The 14,336-nt window shown below is 62.0% G+C and overlaps 1 protein-coding gene across 1 annotated transcript; it reads left to right on the top strand.

The window, feature by feature from the left end:
- Positions 1-1,718: 1,718 nt before the first annotated feature.
- On the top strand, positions 1,719-11,471 carry KCTD17 (potassium channel tetramerization domain containing 17). The gene is given in 9 exon segments (XM_045083912.1): positions 1,719-2,115; positions 3,255-3,363; positions 5,622-5,713; positions 6,495-6,590; positions 8,199-8,324; positions 9,571-9,664; positions 10,283-10,297; positions 10,300-10,372; positions 11,251-11,471. Coding segments are annotated over 9 exon segments (933 nt in total). The 5' UTR covers positions 1,719-1,857; the 3' UTR covers positions 11,321-11,471.
- The last annotated feature ends 2,865 nt before the right edge of the window (positions 11,472-14,336 follow it).

Raw genomic sequence — 14,336 nt, 5'->3', positions numbered from 1 at the left:
TTCCCCAAAAGGCACCGCAAACACAGGTCAGCCCCAAACTGACCTCATCCCCCTGCTCACTGCCCAGATCTGCCTCTCCTCCTGTACCGCCTCCCTTGCTTTATAGAACCTTCTACTTCTTCTTCCTCCCTGCCTCTCACTCTCCCTTGAACCCGAGTCTCTTCCTTCCACTTCCTACATACCGACTGCATCTATAGACCTCTTTCGTCTTGGCCTGTTGACTCTGCCCTGGTTGGGGCTTCCCCGTGTCCTGACCCAGATGACCTCTTAAGTAGACTCTCAACATTTCAAACCACCCTCCCTGCAGCCCCCGGAGCGCTCCAAGTGGCCAGTCTAACCCCATCACTCCCTGCCTACATGCCTTAAGTGGATAAAGAAACATTTCCTGCTCTAGCTTTGTTTTAACTAACAATGGCCGAGGGCTCACACTACGTTCTAGGGGTGCTGCTGATCTGACAAGCCAGTCCATATCCCACTTCACTCGTCTACCCATCCAACCCATCCACCCATCCACCCATCCAATATACTGAAAGCCAGGGACTAAGCCAGATGTTTAACAGACACTAATCTTCACAACAACGCTCTGCGGGAGCTACTATCATAATTCTCATTTTGCAAAAGGAAAGATAACCAGGCTCAGAGAGGAAGTTGCTCAAGAACATATTGGTGAGTTCTCAGGAGCAACCCTCTAGCAGCTGTGACCTATTCCCTGCCAAGGGGGAGGGCTTTGTGGAGAAGGCAGAGGCTTGGGTCATAACTGAACTTTCAGCACACTAGGCTGTCCAGTGTGGGGAACCTGGGGTGGAGGGGGGCACCGGGATCACCGAGGGGAGCCTCAGACCCCTCCTCTTTAATCCAGGACCAGGACAGAAACATCAAGGAGAGAAAGTGAAGGACAGCTTCCCTTTCAGCCTTCGTCCCCAGCGGGTTCCAGATGACACGAAGAGCTGTCCCTCTTCCCCTCCCTGCAGTATCCAAGATGTCAGTGCCAACGCCAAGTTATCGGGCTTAGAAGGGGACCCTCGGAACCAACCCCTCCTCCCCCTCCCAAATTACAGATGGGAAAAGTGAGAGCTCACCTGATACCTCAGCCTACAAAAGCCGGAGTGAAAACCCAGCCCTCCTGACTTTGACCCACTGCCCTGTCGACCCTTCCTCCCTAGACATCTTTCTCAGGGAACACTGACCGCCCATGGCAGGGGGGCAGGAAGGGGGCCTTGGTGGTCACCTGGAACCCACCTGGGTTGCCGTCCTGCCACTCACCAGCTGTGTGAGTCGGGAGGTCACTTCACATCTGTGTCCGCCTCTGAACGATACGGGTATAGTGATACCGACCTCACAGAGCTGCTGAGAGCCTCAGTGACTAATACAGACATGCAAAGCATCTGGAATATAGGGGGTGGTGGGTCAACTTTAACCCCAGCTATGTTGTCCTTAAAGAACTTACCTTGGCAGAGAACGCAGCCCGCCCCAACCCACACATCACACAAAGAGCAGTATGAAAGCATCTTGGAGAACAGATACAGGTAAATGCTACAGAATCCTGGGAGCAGTAGTTTCTTTCCGTTATCGGCTGTTTGATGACCCAGACCCGACAAGAAGGAAACAGTCCTGTGTAGAGCACACAGGAAGGAGGAGTGCCGGTTTGGAGGAGCACTCTCTATTGTCCTGGTGACCTCGAATCTGACCTTCCCCAAACACCATGATTTGGCTAAAGAGCTTCTTCTAGAGGCCGGGTCTGCGGGCCGCCCACGAAGCGCCGAGTGGATCTGGCTGCGAGGGCCGCTGGGGGGTCCCAAAGACCCCCCACCCCCACCCCGGCCGCCCCGCCCCGGGGCGCGGACTACAGCTCCCGGCATGCCCGGCGCGCGGTACCTGCCCGCCCCCAGCCGCTGCTCGGGGAGGATGCAGACGCCTGGGCGAGCCGGGAGGATGGAGGCCGGGGAGGCAGCGCCGCCGGCGGGGATGGGCGGCCGCGCGGCGGGCGGCTGGGGCAAGTGGGTGCGGCTTAACGTCGGGGGCACGGTGTTCCTGACCACCCGACAGACGCTGTGCCGGGAGCAGAAGTCCTTCCTCAGCCGCCTGTGCCAGGGGGAAGAGCTGCAGTCGGACCGGGTGAGGCCCGCGCGGTGAGCGGCCCGCGGGCGGGGGGTTCTCTGCCCGCTTGAATCCGGGCTGGCCTGGCCGGGAACCCGGCTGCTTTTATATCCCAAGAGCCGGAGGCAGGAAAAACTGGCGAGGGGAAGGGAGGAGGAAGTGGCTGGGAGAGCGAGGCATGTGCCCATTGCCGTGGCAACGGGACAACGCCAGGCCGCGGCCATTTGGAGCCTTCTGAGCACTGCCCGGGGCTCCCGCCTCGGGGGGCTGGTAGGATCGGGACTCTCCCCCTTCTTTAGGGCCTTCCCTTCTTCCCCAACGGGACTCCCGCACTGGGGAAGGGAATTGCTGAGGCTGCTTCCCCCGCCCTGCGGAGTGTGGGTGGCCTAGGAGTGCAGGGAGCTGGGTGGAGAAGTCCTGGGGTGCCTTCTGAGCTGGGCCTCATCAGGGAGGAGCCCTGGCCTATCTGGCACCATTTCTGGGCTCCCATCCCGGCTCTGCTGCAAACTGCCTGCGTGACCTTGGGTCAGACCCCTCCCTGGTCCAGGCTCAGCCTCCTGTCTGTAACCAGAGGAGGCTGGTCCGGAGGTGACCTCTAGGGCCCCCTCTCCCTCATTCCCTGACCCTCTAATGCTGTGACCTTGGGCAAGTCCCCTTTTTCCCCCTGTAGAGTTGCACGGATGCCCGCCCTGCCTCCCTGCAGGCCATGCCTGTCCAATGAGATAGCGGCTCCTTTGGTAACTTGTAAACATCCCATGTCCCCAGAATGACTGGGGAGCTGATGGAGATAGTGTAGGGCTGGCTTCAGAGGAACAGCCTCTAAGAGGGACGATCACTGAACCCTACTCTGGGTTGGGTGCCCCTCAGAACTCACTGGAAGCTGACAATGACCCCTAGTTAGAGGGGAACGGAGCGAGGCTCAGAGAGGTCAAGTCGCCTGCCCAAGGTCACACAGCGAGAAAAAGGCAGAGGCAGGATTTGCTTCTAGGTGTTTCCGACCCTAAAGCCTTTCTCCTCCATCATGCCCCTTTGCTCCAGGAAAGAGCAGACTGCGTTCACTCCCTCCCTCCAATCCATACTGGGCCTGGAGTGGGGGTCGGGTTGGGGGTGGGAGAAGCTCCCTCTCCTCTCATGGCCTGTGCCCCTCATGTCCATAGGATGAGACCGGGGCCTACCTCATTGACCGTGACCCCACCTACTTCGGGCCCATCCTGAACTTTCTCCGGCATGGCAAGCTGGTGCTGGACAAGGACATGGCTGAGGAGGGTGAGTTGGGCCAGAGGGCTGGCTGGGAACTACATCCTAGCCCTTGCCCTCTGCAGGCTGCCGGAACCTTCCATGGAGATCCCAAGTTTCTCCCAGTTGGGAGGTGGGGTGGGGGGAGGGACATTGAACTTCTTCCCCGCTGCCTGCCTCGTGATCCCTGAAAAGGCTGAATCTCAAGGCCTCTGCATGGGTTGAGCCTCGGGGCTCTGCCGAGCTGACCTCACCGGAGTTTTGTTGAGTGCCCACAGAGAAGCGGAAGATAGAGGGAGCCTGTGAGGCCGGCAGCCTCTGTTGTGGGCACGGATGCTCTTTCCCCGGACCTCCTGGGAAGCCAGGTGTGCGCGGGGTGGAGGTGGGCATGGGAGGAGGAGATCTGGCTCTTTCTCTGTGGGTGATCCGGTATCTCTCGGGTGCCTGGTGAGGCTGGCAGGCAGCCGGTGGGTGGAGCCGGTGACTCTTCCCCAAATCCAGCCGCCTCTCGAACACAGCTGGCTGTGGGTGGAGGTGGGGGAGGGGACCCTGCTCCCCCAGCAGGGGGTTTGGTCCCTCTGGGGCCTAGGTGGCCGAGGCCCGAAGATGCCCACTTCTGGCTCCAGCAGATGGTTCAGGAAGCCATGCCTGGAAGAATACCCTTTTGGCAAAGCCTCAGCCATGGGCAGGGCCTACAGTCAGGGTCAAGTTAACTCTGAGGGGCCCAGGGTGTGGCTCTGGGTCAGACCCAGCCAGGCCAGCTGGACATGTCACTTTTCCTTTCTCCGCTTGTGTGTGTAAATTAGGGGTGGTGAGAGCATGCTTTGGGACAACAGGTGCTGTGAGTCCCAGTGCTCATACCCTGTGGGCGTCTAGCACAGCCCATCCTTCCTCACTTGGGGCCCACGGTCTCCCTTCCGGACCCACATGTATGTGGTGTTCTAGAGGCCAAGTAGCTCCCCGGTGGGCTAGGGCTCACATTCAGAGTGAACGGTGGGCACCCACCCCGCCGCTTTCAGGCGGCTCCTCAGGGAGCACAGGTAGCGGGGGACCTGGGAGCGGGGCCCGCGGGGAGGGGAGGTGAACACTCTCACTGCGTCCCAGCTGACGTCTGTTTACAGGTTCTGGGATTCTCCCAGCACCTCACAGGGGGCTGGGGCCCCCACCAAAGGAGCCGGAGGACCTGGGAAGAGATTTACTAGCTGTGTGGCACCAAGAAATTCACTTATGCCTCTTTTGCCTCCATGGCCCCGTCTATGAAATGGGGTCACCATAATGCCTACCTTCCCAAGCCACTGTGGGGGTAAAAGGAACTAAAGCAAGTGTGTTCCTTAACTCAGCACCCGGCACCAAGGACCCACGATGCCACGTTAGCTGTCTGTCCTCTGCAGGGCTCACGAGCTGCACTCAGGCAGCAACGCTCAGTGGCTGCCCCCTCTGTGTCAGTGCTGTGTGGGCGCCTGGGACAGCAGGCCGATCAGGCCTGGGACCCGTCCTCAGGGAGCCCAGAAGCCAGTCAAGGAAAGGACCAGAAGGGGTCCTTGCCCTGTACAAACACAGGGGAATCGAAAGGCGCGGGGCCATTGCCCTTCCCTGGAAAGGTGACTCACTTAATCTCTGAGACTCTCAGTTCCCCCAGCTGTGTAGGGACATTAATGCCTGCTTCCCCACGTCCCCAGGGCTCTGCAAACTGTAGGGCTGGGGAGGGGCAAGGGCACAAAGATTATGCATTTGTAGTGGGCTCTGAAGTCAGAGGAACTTGAATTTGGATCCCAGCTCTTGCGACTTAACTGGCTGCGTTGCTTCCGACAGCTGCTTCTCTTTCCGGTCCTCAGTTTCCCCGATTGTTCAGGGGAGGCAACAAAGGTACCTATTTCTAGTGCTGAGAAGAAACTGCAGGAAAGGATGTGGAATGCTTAGCCCAGTCCCTGCACTGAGTGCATGATTCATAAACAGGAGGGGGGCCAGCCACAGTCCCTCTCGTGGTGGTGTTCTAGGCTCCAGCCTCAGCCAGCTCTGTGTCTTGCCAGCCCTAGAGCAGCCCCCAGATGAGGGCATTGGCAGTTGTCCCTGGGTCGCCAGGCTCAGCACAGGAGGGATGTAGGGTTGGCTGGGTGATGGCCTCTCACCCCTAACACAGAGAATATGGGATCCCAGGAAGGAAACATCCCCTCCTGCTGGAGCCCGGAGCTGACTGGAGTGGGAATAGGTGTCGAGGCAGAGGGCACGAGGGGAGAAGAGCTCACGGGGGCCACCGAGTGACCCGGGGGCTGTCCGGTCTGTGCCAGGCGTCCTAGAGGAAGCCGAGTTCTACAACATTGGCCCGCTGATCCGCATCATCAAAGACCGAATGGAGGAGAAGGACTACCCCGTCACACAGGTCGGGGCGGCGGGGCGGCCGGGCGGCGGGAAAGGATGCCAGGGCTGGGGGAGGCGGGGAGAGGCTTGAGAGAGTTGGGAGAGGCTTGAGAGAGTTGGGGAGGCCAAGCTGGCCTGTAAAGGGAGGGTGTGGCTGAGCTTCCGGGCTGCCCAGCAAAAGCCCCAGACGGGGAGAAGCGCTCCGCTTGCTGTCCCTGACGCGGCTCTGCTCGCGGTGTGACCTTGGGCCCATCGCATCCCCTCTCCGCCCCTTGATTTTCCCTTGTGGAATACAGAGGCGTGGAGACCTGCACACTCCCCTTCCTTACAAGCAAAATGGGGTCCGTGTGGAGGAACAGGGGGCCCTGTGGGGGCAGGGCACAAGCTGCTGGAGTTCACAGTTCGGAGCGGGGGCCCTGGGCCCCGTGTGTAGGAGTTGCTGGAGGGATTCTCTGGCCCACCTCGGGGGAGACGCGGGTGCGGGCGGATGGGCAGGTGGGAGACTGGAGCAGGAAGGCTCCATGCCGTCCTTCCTGCCCCCTCATGGCGCCCGTGGTCCAGCTCTGCCACACTTAAGTTCGGTGGCCGTGGGCGAGTACGACTCACCTCTGTGAAAATACGAAGCATCAAGTGACCCCGCGGGTCCAGTGCCTGGCAGGGGGTAGGCTCTCAGAGTGTGGCCGCCACCTTCCCCCGTCGCCCCGCCCCTCCTCTCCTTCTCGGGGCATGTGGTGTGGGTGGGAGGATGACAGGTGCGCCTGCCCCACCCACGGGTGTCCGCCACGTCGCCTCTCCGCCTGCAGGTCCCCCCCAAGCACGTGTACCGCGTGCTGCAGTGCCAGGAGGAGGAGCTCACGCAGATGGTCTCCACCATGTCTGACGGCTGGCGCTTCGAGCAGGTGCGCGGGGGCCCTGGGGCCACACCGGGAACCTCCGAGCTTCCCCGCATGGCAAGCCCTTCCCTTCCGCACCCCCGGGCTTGGGTGACCTACCGCAGAGCCGCAGGGCAGCTCTAGGCATCCTAGAACTGGGGGTTCTCACATCCGCTGGGGAGTGGTCTACACAGCAGGACGGGCGAGTCTCTGGGCCCCAAAGCTCAGGGGCAAGGAGATCGGAGCCACATGAATGAGCTGACTCCACCTTGGGTCAGCACCTCCTGTGACAAAGGCACAGGGCCAGTCCCAGGGTCCCTGCGAGCGACAGGCTGAGTCCTGGCCTCGCCACGTCTGTGAAGGCCAAGCAGCAGCTTCCCGTGTGAGGGTTCATAGTGTCCGATCGTCCCCCAATCCACGTGCAGTGTAGTCCTGGAGACATTGATCACAAGTAGGGTTGCCCTCGCCATGCAGCTCGTGGCCCGCCTCTCAGGTTTCCAGAGGAGTAGAGCCAGCAAGTTTACCCAAGGTCACTCGTGTCCCTAGGGAAGGAAGAGGGTTTGGCCACCCCTTTCTCTGCGCCCACCCACAGCTCCTTGCATGTGGAGGTTGACGAAGGGAGAAGGCCCAGAACGGCGGGGCAGGATCGGGGAACAGGCCCCGTCCAGGAGCCAGAGGCCTGGATCTACCACTTACGAGCCGCGTAACCTTGAGCAAGACCCATCTCCTCTCTGGGCCTCAGTTTCCTAGTCTGTGATATGGGGCAGTAGTGCTCCCTTCGCAGGACTGTCGTGAAGATGGGAAGGGCCACTGATAAAGTCCCTAGCCAAGGATAGGACTCCAGACACTGGCACCAGCCAGCACCCTGCAGGCTATGGGTCTGTAAGTCTAGAAGACTCCAGAGAGGACTCAGGATCCCGAATTCTAATCCCTGTTCCACCTCCTCTTCAAGCCAGAGGGGCTGATGGTTTTCCCTGCCTGTCAGGTGAGGGTCCCTGGGTGCTAAAGGTCCTAACCAGGGCCTTGTGGTTGTGGTTGCCCGGGGCCCCCAGAGCAAAGGTGGGGCTGCTCTTGAGAGCCTACGGGAGACTCTGGCAATCGCAGGGGCTCCCAGAGGCTGAGCCGACAGCTCAGGGATTGCTGCTCATTGGCCCTCTGGCCTAAGGAATGGACAACCTGTTCTACCTCTGCTTGTAAGAATGAACAGAATATTCTATGGGTGCCCATCATGCCAACCCTGCCCTACAGCTTGGTTCTGGGACTGCTTCAGCCACATCCGGGATGGAGGGGGACAACCTGCCCATCATCGGCTTCCACCTGCTTTTAGATAATGGCCTCTAGATCTGGGCTGGGGTGAGGGGTGGGGAGCAACAAACATAGGTAGCCTTTTTCCAAGGAATGCTCCCCCCCTCCCCCGGCTTAGCTGGGCCTGGAAGCCGACCTGATGCCTAGGTGGGGGATGGGGAGCTGACTCTGACTTTCTATGGAAACTCAGGGCTGGGCCTGACCCGAACAGCAAGATCAGGGCATAAGTTGGTATCCTGACCAGTGCTGATGTCAACCCCCCTTCTGGGCTGGCCGCCTTCAACCCAGCCTGTCTTCTTCCCCCCACCCCCCCATCCTCCGCCCCCCCAGCTGGTGAATATCGGCTCTTCCTACAACTATGGCAGTGAGGACCAGGCTGAGTTCCTGTGTGTCGTGTCCAAGGAGCTCTACAGCTCCCCACATGGGCTGAGCTCGGAGTCCAGCCGCAAAACCAAGGTGAGCCCCCAGCCTCAGCTTCCCTCCCTGACCCCCCCCCCCCGCCCTCCACCTAGCCATCCCTGCTTCTTTCTCCCTCCTGCTACACGCACATAACCACCTGGTCACAGCCAATGCCATCCATCCCATGCCACCCATGGTCCCATCTGCTCACGCCAGTTACCCAGGCCCAGGCGGGGGGAGAAGTGAAAAGGCTAGGCAGCAGGGAACCTAGGGCACAGCAGCAGGGGACCTAGATGCCGTTTGGAAGGGGTATCTGAAACCAGGGGTCTGGGCATGGTGTGCTGTGCTCTGCACGACCTTGGACAAGCCACAGCCTCTCGGCGCCCCTGTTGTGTTCTCCAAGAACTGAGGGTACACCACATCCTTTCTGTGGTGCCATCAAGCTTAGAACTTCTGGGATCCAAAAAATGGCCAGTTTATTTCGCAGAGGGCAGAGGAGTCAAATCCACTAATCCTGCCCCTTTCCAGGGCCCCTTCCTCAGGAGCTCTGCAGGAGCGGGTGTCAGGAACCGCACGGGGCCCAGCCATGTGTCTTTGGCCCTGGCCCCTGAGGCAGCAACAGCCGGCCATGGGGAGGGGCTGAGCAGAGGTCCTGCCACCCGGAACCCAGAGCCAGTCAGAGGCCCCAGGGCCTTTGGGCAGGCCCATGGGGTAGGGCAGCGAGCCAGGTTGGGAAGAAGGGACACCATTCCTAGGGGCCTGTCCCTGTGCATCAGAGACTTATGAACCCTGGCTTCCTGTTTGTCTGTCTGCCCCCTTGTTCTGTGACTTCCCCTGCTCCCCCCACCAGGGGTCAGCACTGTCTTGCAAGGGTGCAAGAGTGAGCCCGCTGCTCCTGCCTCTCCAGGAGCCCCTGGGGGGCCTCCCAGATGCGGGTGGGGTCTGCCCTGGGCCTTCCCTGGCCTCCTTTCTACACTGGGGCCTCCTAAAGTGAGGACGTCCCTCGAGGACGCCCTGGCCATATGCCCGCCCCCTCCCCTATCCACCCCTGGGAGCCCCCCTACTGCTCCGTGAGTCCCCAGCCCGGCCCCATTTTCTCTGCCCTTCCTCCGGTCCCTTCTCAGACTCCCCCGTTCCGGGGGGGCTGGACGAGATTCCCCAGCTTCTCCCTCCTCAAGGGCCCCCTTCGTCCTGCCCGCCCGGTGGTGGGGCCCGCGGGGCCAGCCACCCGCCGGCACTGCCCGGCCGGGCCCCTTGTTAGCTGTCCACTCTTTCTTCCCTGGGTCCGCCGGCTGGTGCACAGAGCGCGGAGCAGCAGCTGGAGGAGGAGCGGCAGCAGGAGGAGGTGCAGGTGCAGGTGGAACAGGTGCAGGTGGAGGCAGATGCCCAGGAGAAAGGTGCAGCCACCCCCCGAGGACAATGATTGCTAATAACCGCCGGCGCCTCCCGCCCCCTGCCCGCTGGAGCCCGCTGCCGCACCCGGGGGCCGGGGCCTGCGGGGGGACGGGCCGCCAGGGCTAGCTCCGCCGCGCGCCGGCCGCCTCCCCTGCATAACCATCCCTTCTCTCACTTTCTCTTTGCAGCCCTGGCAGCTCAGGAGCCCGCTAACCTTTTCTCCCTCCCACCACCGCCTCCTCCTCCTCCGCTTCCTGCCGGAGGCCCCGCCTCATCTCCACCCACCTCTTCTTCCTCCTGGATCTCATCTGCACCCTGCCTCTTCCCTCTCTGCCCCTGCCCGGGTTTCCTCTCCTCCGCCTGCTCGCACCTCCCTCCCGGGGCCGCCCCGGGCCCGGCCCCCCGCGCCCTGCCCCCGGGCGCCCCGGCCCCGCACCCGCACCCCCGAGCGTCCCGCCTGCCGCCTCCCGCGCCCCGGCCTGGGGAGCAGGGCCCCGGCCGTCTGTCCTCCGGGCCCGCCAGCCCCGCAGCCACCGCCGCCTCCGGGCCCCGCTGAGGCCGGGCCGCCCCGCCCCCAGAGCCTCACCTGCTCGCCTCCTCCTCACCTCTCCTCCTTGCAGGTTCCCGTCCGCACCCCTCAGACCTGAGGCTGCGCTGGCCGTGAGGGCTCCTCCCCGGCCCCTCGCCCGCCCCCAGAGCCGCCATCCCTGGTTTGTAGCTTGGCGGAGCTGGAGGGAGGGCGGAAGCCAGGAGGGGGCGCGTCTCCTGTTCCCGGACCCGAGCCTCTCGCTCGGCTGACTTTCTCCCCTCCCCTGCTTTTGGCCTTGGGTGTGAGGCTCTGAGAGGAGAGGAAAGTCAGGGGGCCGGCCTGGTTCCCAGCCAGCCGCCAGCACCAGGGCTCCAGAGCCGGGCTGGAAAGGAGGGAGGGGAGACAGCGGCGTCACAGCCCGCCCCTCCCCCACCGGGCCCTGGGGTTCCCGGCTCTTGGGTGGGGGGAAGGACAGCCAGCCTGGGAGTCCCTTGGCCTGCAAGGAGTCAACCAGAGTTGGCTAAGGATCTGGGTGTCACAGAAAAAGTCCTGGCCAGGTCCCCCGGAGCCCCTACTCAATCTTAGCTGCCTGCTGTGTGACCTTGGGCAAGTCACTGCCCCTCTCTAGGCCACAGTTGCCTCTGAAATGGGGACAGACAGCTGCTGTCTCTGACCTTTTGCCTGAGACAGCAGGGACCTGGCCTTGACCCCCTCTGGCCAGAGTCTTGGGGACTCTGACCTCCGAGGCAGCCGCCACCCAGCCCCACCCTGGGGTTCCCGGATGGGCAAGCTGGGTCCCCTTCCTGCTCCCCCTCCTCGGCTCTGAATTCACCTTCTCTGGGCCTCAGCCCCCCACCCTCTTCTCAGAAGGGAGCCTGTGACTCACCTACCTCTCTCTCTCTCCCTCTCTTCCCTGCCCTGCCCTCCATTTCAATCTCCTCTCTGCCCTCCCCTGGCCTTGCCTCACCCTCCTCACTGGCCCCACCTTCCCTCCCCCATCCTGGTGTTCTGATCACCCTCCCACCCGCCCCCCTGCCCCTTCCCCCTCTTATTTTCTAGCTGTTACAAGCCAGAGGCACCCGGATGTGAGGCCCCAGATCACCTCCAGGGACTTGGGGTTCCGATCTGAAATCCTTTATTTTTGTACCGCGGGGTGGGGCCCCGGCTCCAGGCAGAGGAAGCACTCTCCCCCCTGCCACTTCTGTCTACACCTGCGGGGCTGTGATTTCCCCCCGCCTCTGGGGGCGGGGCAGGGGCCCGCTGGGACCTCTCAAGGCCCGAAGTGGGCCCTGGGACCCCTGGGCGGAGCTGCCTGCGTGTGGCCAAAGTGTGACGCTGTCCAGCTGTGTCTCCCACGGCCCCACGGTCCCTCCCCCGGGCCCCCCAGCTGCATGAATGGTACCCTCCCCCCTGACCCCGTCACGTCTCCTCCTTGAGCCTTAGTCTCCTCATCTGTCAAATGGGTTCGCTCTCCCCGCCGCCGCCACCTACCTCACAGGGTTGTTGTGAGGTTACAAAGGCCAGCAAGGTCGCAGACAGCCCTCGGGGAGTGTACAAAGCACCAGACCGGAGGGTGGCCCTCCCTTCACCCTTCCCTCAGAGGGGGACGGCCCTGCTCGGCCCCAGATGGAGATTCAGGTATTGGCGGGGTGAAGGGCGTGGGGGTTGGCCTTGTGGGAAGAAGAGGGAGGGTGACCCGGCCTTCACCTTGGCCGCTCCCACCCCTGTCTGCACAGTGGGGTGCAGCGGGCCCTGGCCAGGAGGGGGCAGGCCGGGGTCTCAGCAGGAGCAGAGCAGCCCTTCAGGAACTGGTAGTGATAAGGGCCAGGGGGACACGCCTCCCTCTGTCCCGGGGAGAGTCTGGGGGTAGCAGGGGCTGAGCAAGAGGCTCCCCACGCCTTTATGATCCCCCGGGCTGTGTCCAACCCCACCATGTAATAAAGCCTGAAGAAACAGCCGCTGGGCTGCCTTCCTCTCTTCCTCTGGGCCACCTTCGGGGACGGGGTTTAACTCAAGGTTGGGTCAATGACTCCTAGGTGATGGGGCTTTTTCCTAAAGCCCGGGAACCCTGCCCTGTGGTCACTCTCCTGTGTATTTCGAGGAGGGAGGTCATGGCTCCGTCCTCTGCCCCACTCTGGCTTGCTGGGAGAACTTGGGCAGGTGCCTGCCCTCTCGGGTCTCAGTTAACTCATCTGTGAAGTGAGGGGTTGGAGCAGGTGACTTACAAGGCCCAACCCCGGGGAGCCATGCAGGTCTCTTCCTGCCTCTGGGCAGTCCTAGACCAGCTGGGGATGCTGAGGGGGTAGGGGGCACCCGGGACCAGCATGGCAGGGCCCCCTACTTCCTGGCCTCACCCGACCATTCCTGTGGCCCTTTGCTCCAGCCTAACCCCAACAGGACACCCCCTGCTTCCTGCTGTGACTTTTCTTTGACCCTCCGCCCCTCCAGATCACTACCACCCTTCACCCAAGTCCAGGAAATAGAAACACCCAGGCTCCTTCTCTCTGAGCCCACTGGACCCCGGGCTTCGGCATGACACCCCCCGCCGCGGCCCCTGCCTGGCCAGTCCCTTCACATACCTTGTCCCACTGCGTGTCTACCGTGTTCTCCCATTCCACATCTTAGCGCTGCCAGGGACATCCTGGCAGAGCAGGAGTCCCCTAGGCAGAGACCCTCCCCTGGGCCGGGTGAGGCCCCCCCTGCTCTGCTTGAGCCCAGAGGGGGGAGCCCACGCCCTCCCCTTGGGACATTCGGCTCGCTGGACTGACCTCACGTTCTGTGTCTGACTTTGTAAAAAGTCATCAGGAGGCTTGTTAAAAGAACAGATTGTCTACCCACCCCCCCAATTCTGACTAAGACTTGGGTGGGGCCCACGAATTTGCATTTTAGCGAAGCGCCCAATACTGTGTCTGCCAACCTCTGAGAAGCCTGAGCTGCTACGGGCTGGAAATACTTTAACATTTGCCCCACTGAGAGGTGCCCCCCACCCCTACCCCGCAGTGTCTGCTCCATCTCCTCTATCTCCCCACCACACGCATCCCTCCCCCAAACCCCGAGCTGGCCGGCCCAGCAGGCAAGCACCAGGCTTCAATGGCCACTCCCTGCCTTTGAAATTTCCCCCTTCTCCGAGGCTCCCCTTCCTTTTCCCAGCTAGGCTTCAAGCAAGACTTGTCCGTACTGCTGGGCTCCCCACTTCCTTACCTCCACTGCTGCCCCCAGAGAGCACGAGCAGCCCTCCCCGACCACTCCCACTTGGCTGCTAAGGTTCCCCCCCGCCAGCTCCCCTCCGGCTCTGCCTACACCCCTCAGCCTCCCTTGTGGACCCCCATCTGTAGTGTCTGTCTCTCGCCTCTTCAGTCTTCCCACTCACCTTCTGCGGAGGGGCTCTGAAACCCTCCTCCAGACCTCAAGCCCTGCCTACCTCCTGCACACCTCTCTCCCAGAGGCACCCCAGGTTCCGACACCTTCTCGGAGCCCTTCCCTCCTCAGGGGCCCCAGGCCAGGCAACAGGTCCTCCACTGGCCCCGTGGATCAGGACAGACACCCGGGAGTGGTCCTGGGTGACTTCTCCCTCACCCAGCACCCATCCACCAAGGCACCTGGAGGACACAGACAGGGTCCTTTCAGTCCATCCCCATTGCCCGGCTCATTCGATCCCCTCCCCACCGTCCTGGAGTTCAGCAGTGGCCTCCCCACCTCCCACTCCCTCTACACTGGGCCTAGGGGTCCTTCTAAAATGTGTATCCACTCACGTATCACTCCCCTGCTATAGAGCCTTCTTCCGTGGCTCCCCAGAACACCCAACATCAAGTCCCTAACTCCAGATTTTTTTGCCATCTGATCTCCGTTTGCTTCCCTCTTAACCACTGTTTAACTCAGAACAGCTCACGGATGTGTCCTCTTCTTTTGGGACTTAAACCTTTGCACCTGCTGTCCCCCTGTCTGGAATGCCCTTCCCCACCTTGGCCACCTTTGGGTGGCAACTCAAGTCTCACCTCCTCCAGGCAGCCTTCCCTGACTTCCTCAGCTCCAGGCTACCCCAAAACCCCTGCACACTGGATTATCCTCCTCAACCCTGAGTTCGGGAGCTGAGCTCTGTGCATCTGTCTGGCCCCAGCACAGTGAGTGGCACATAGCAGGAGACC

This window comes from Mustela putorius, unplaced genomic scaffold (assembly GCF_011764305.1).
Source record: "Mustela putorius furo isolate JIRA1106 unplaced genomic scaffold, ASM1176430v1.1 tig00000738_pilon_pilon_pilon, whole genome shotgun sequence".
NCBI lineage: Eukaryota > Metazoa > Chordata > Mammalia > Carnivora > Mustelidae > Mustela > Mustela putorius.
This window is presented reverse-complemented; position numbering and strand designations above follow the sequence as displayed.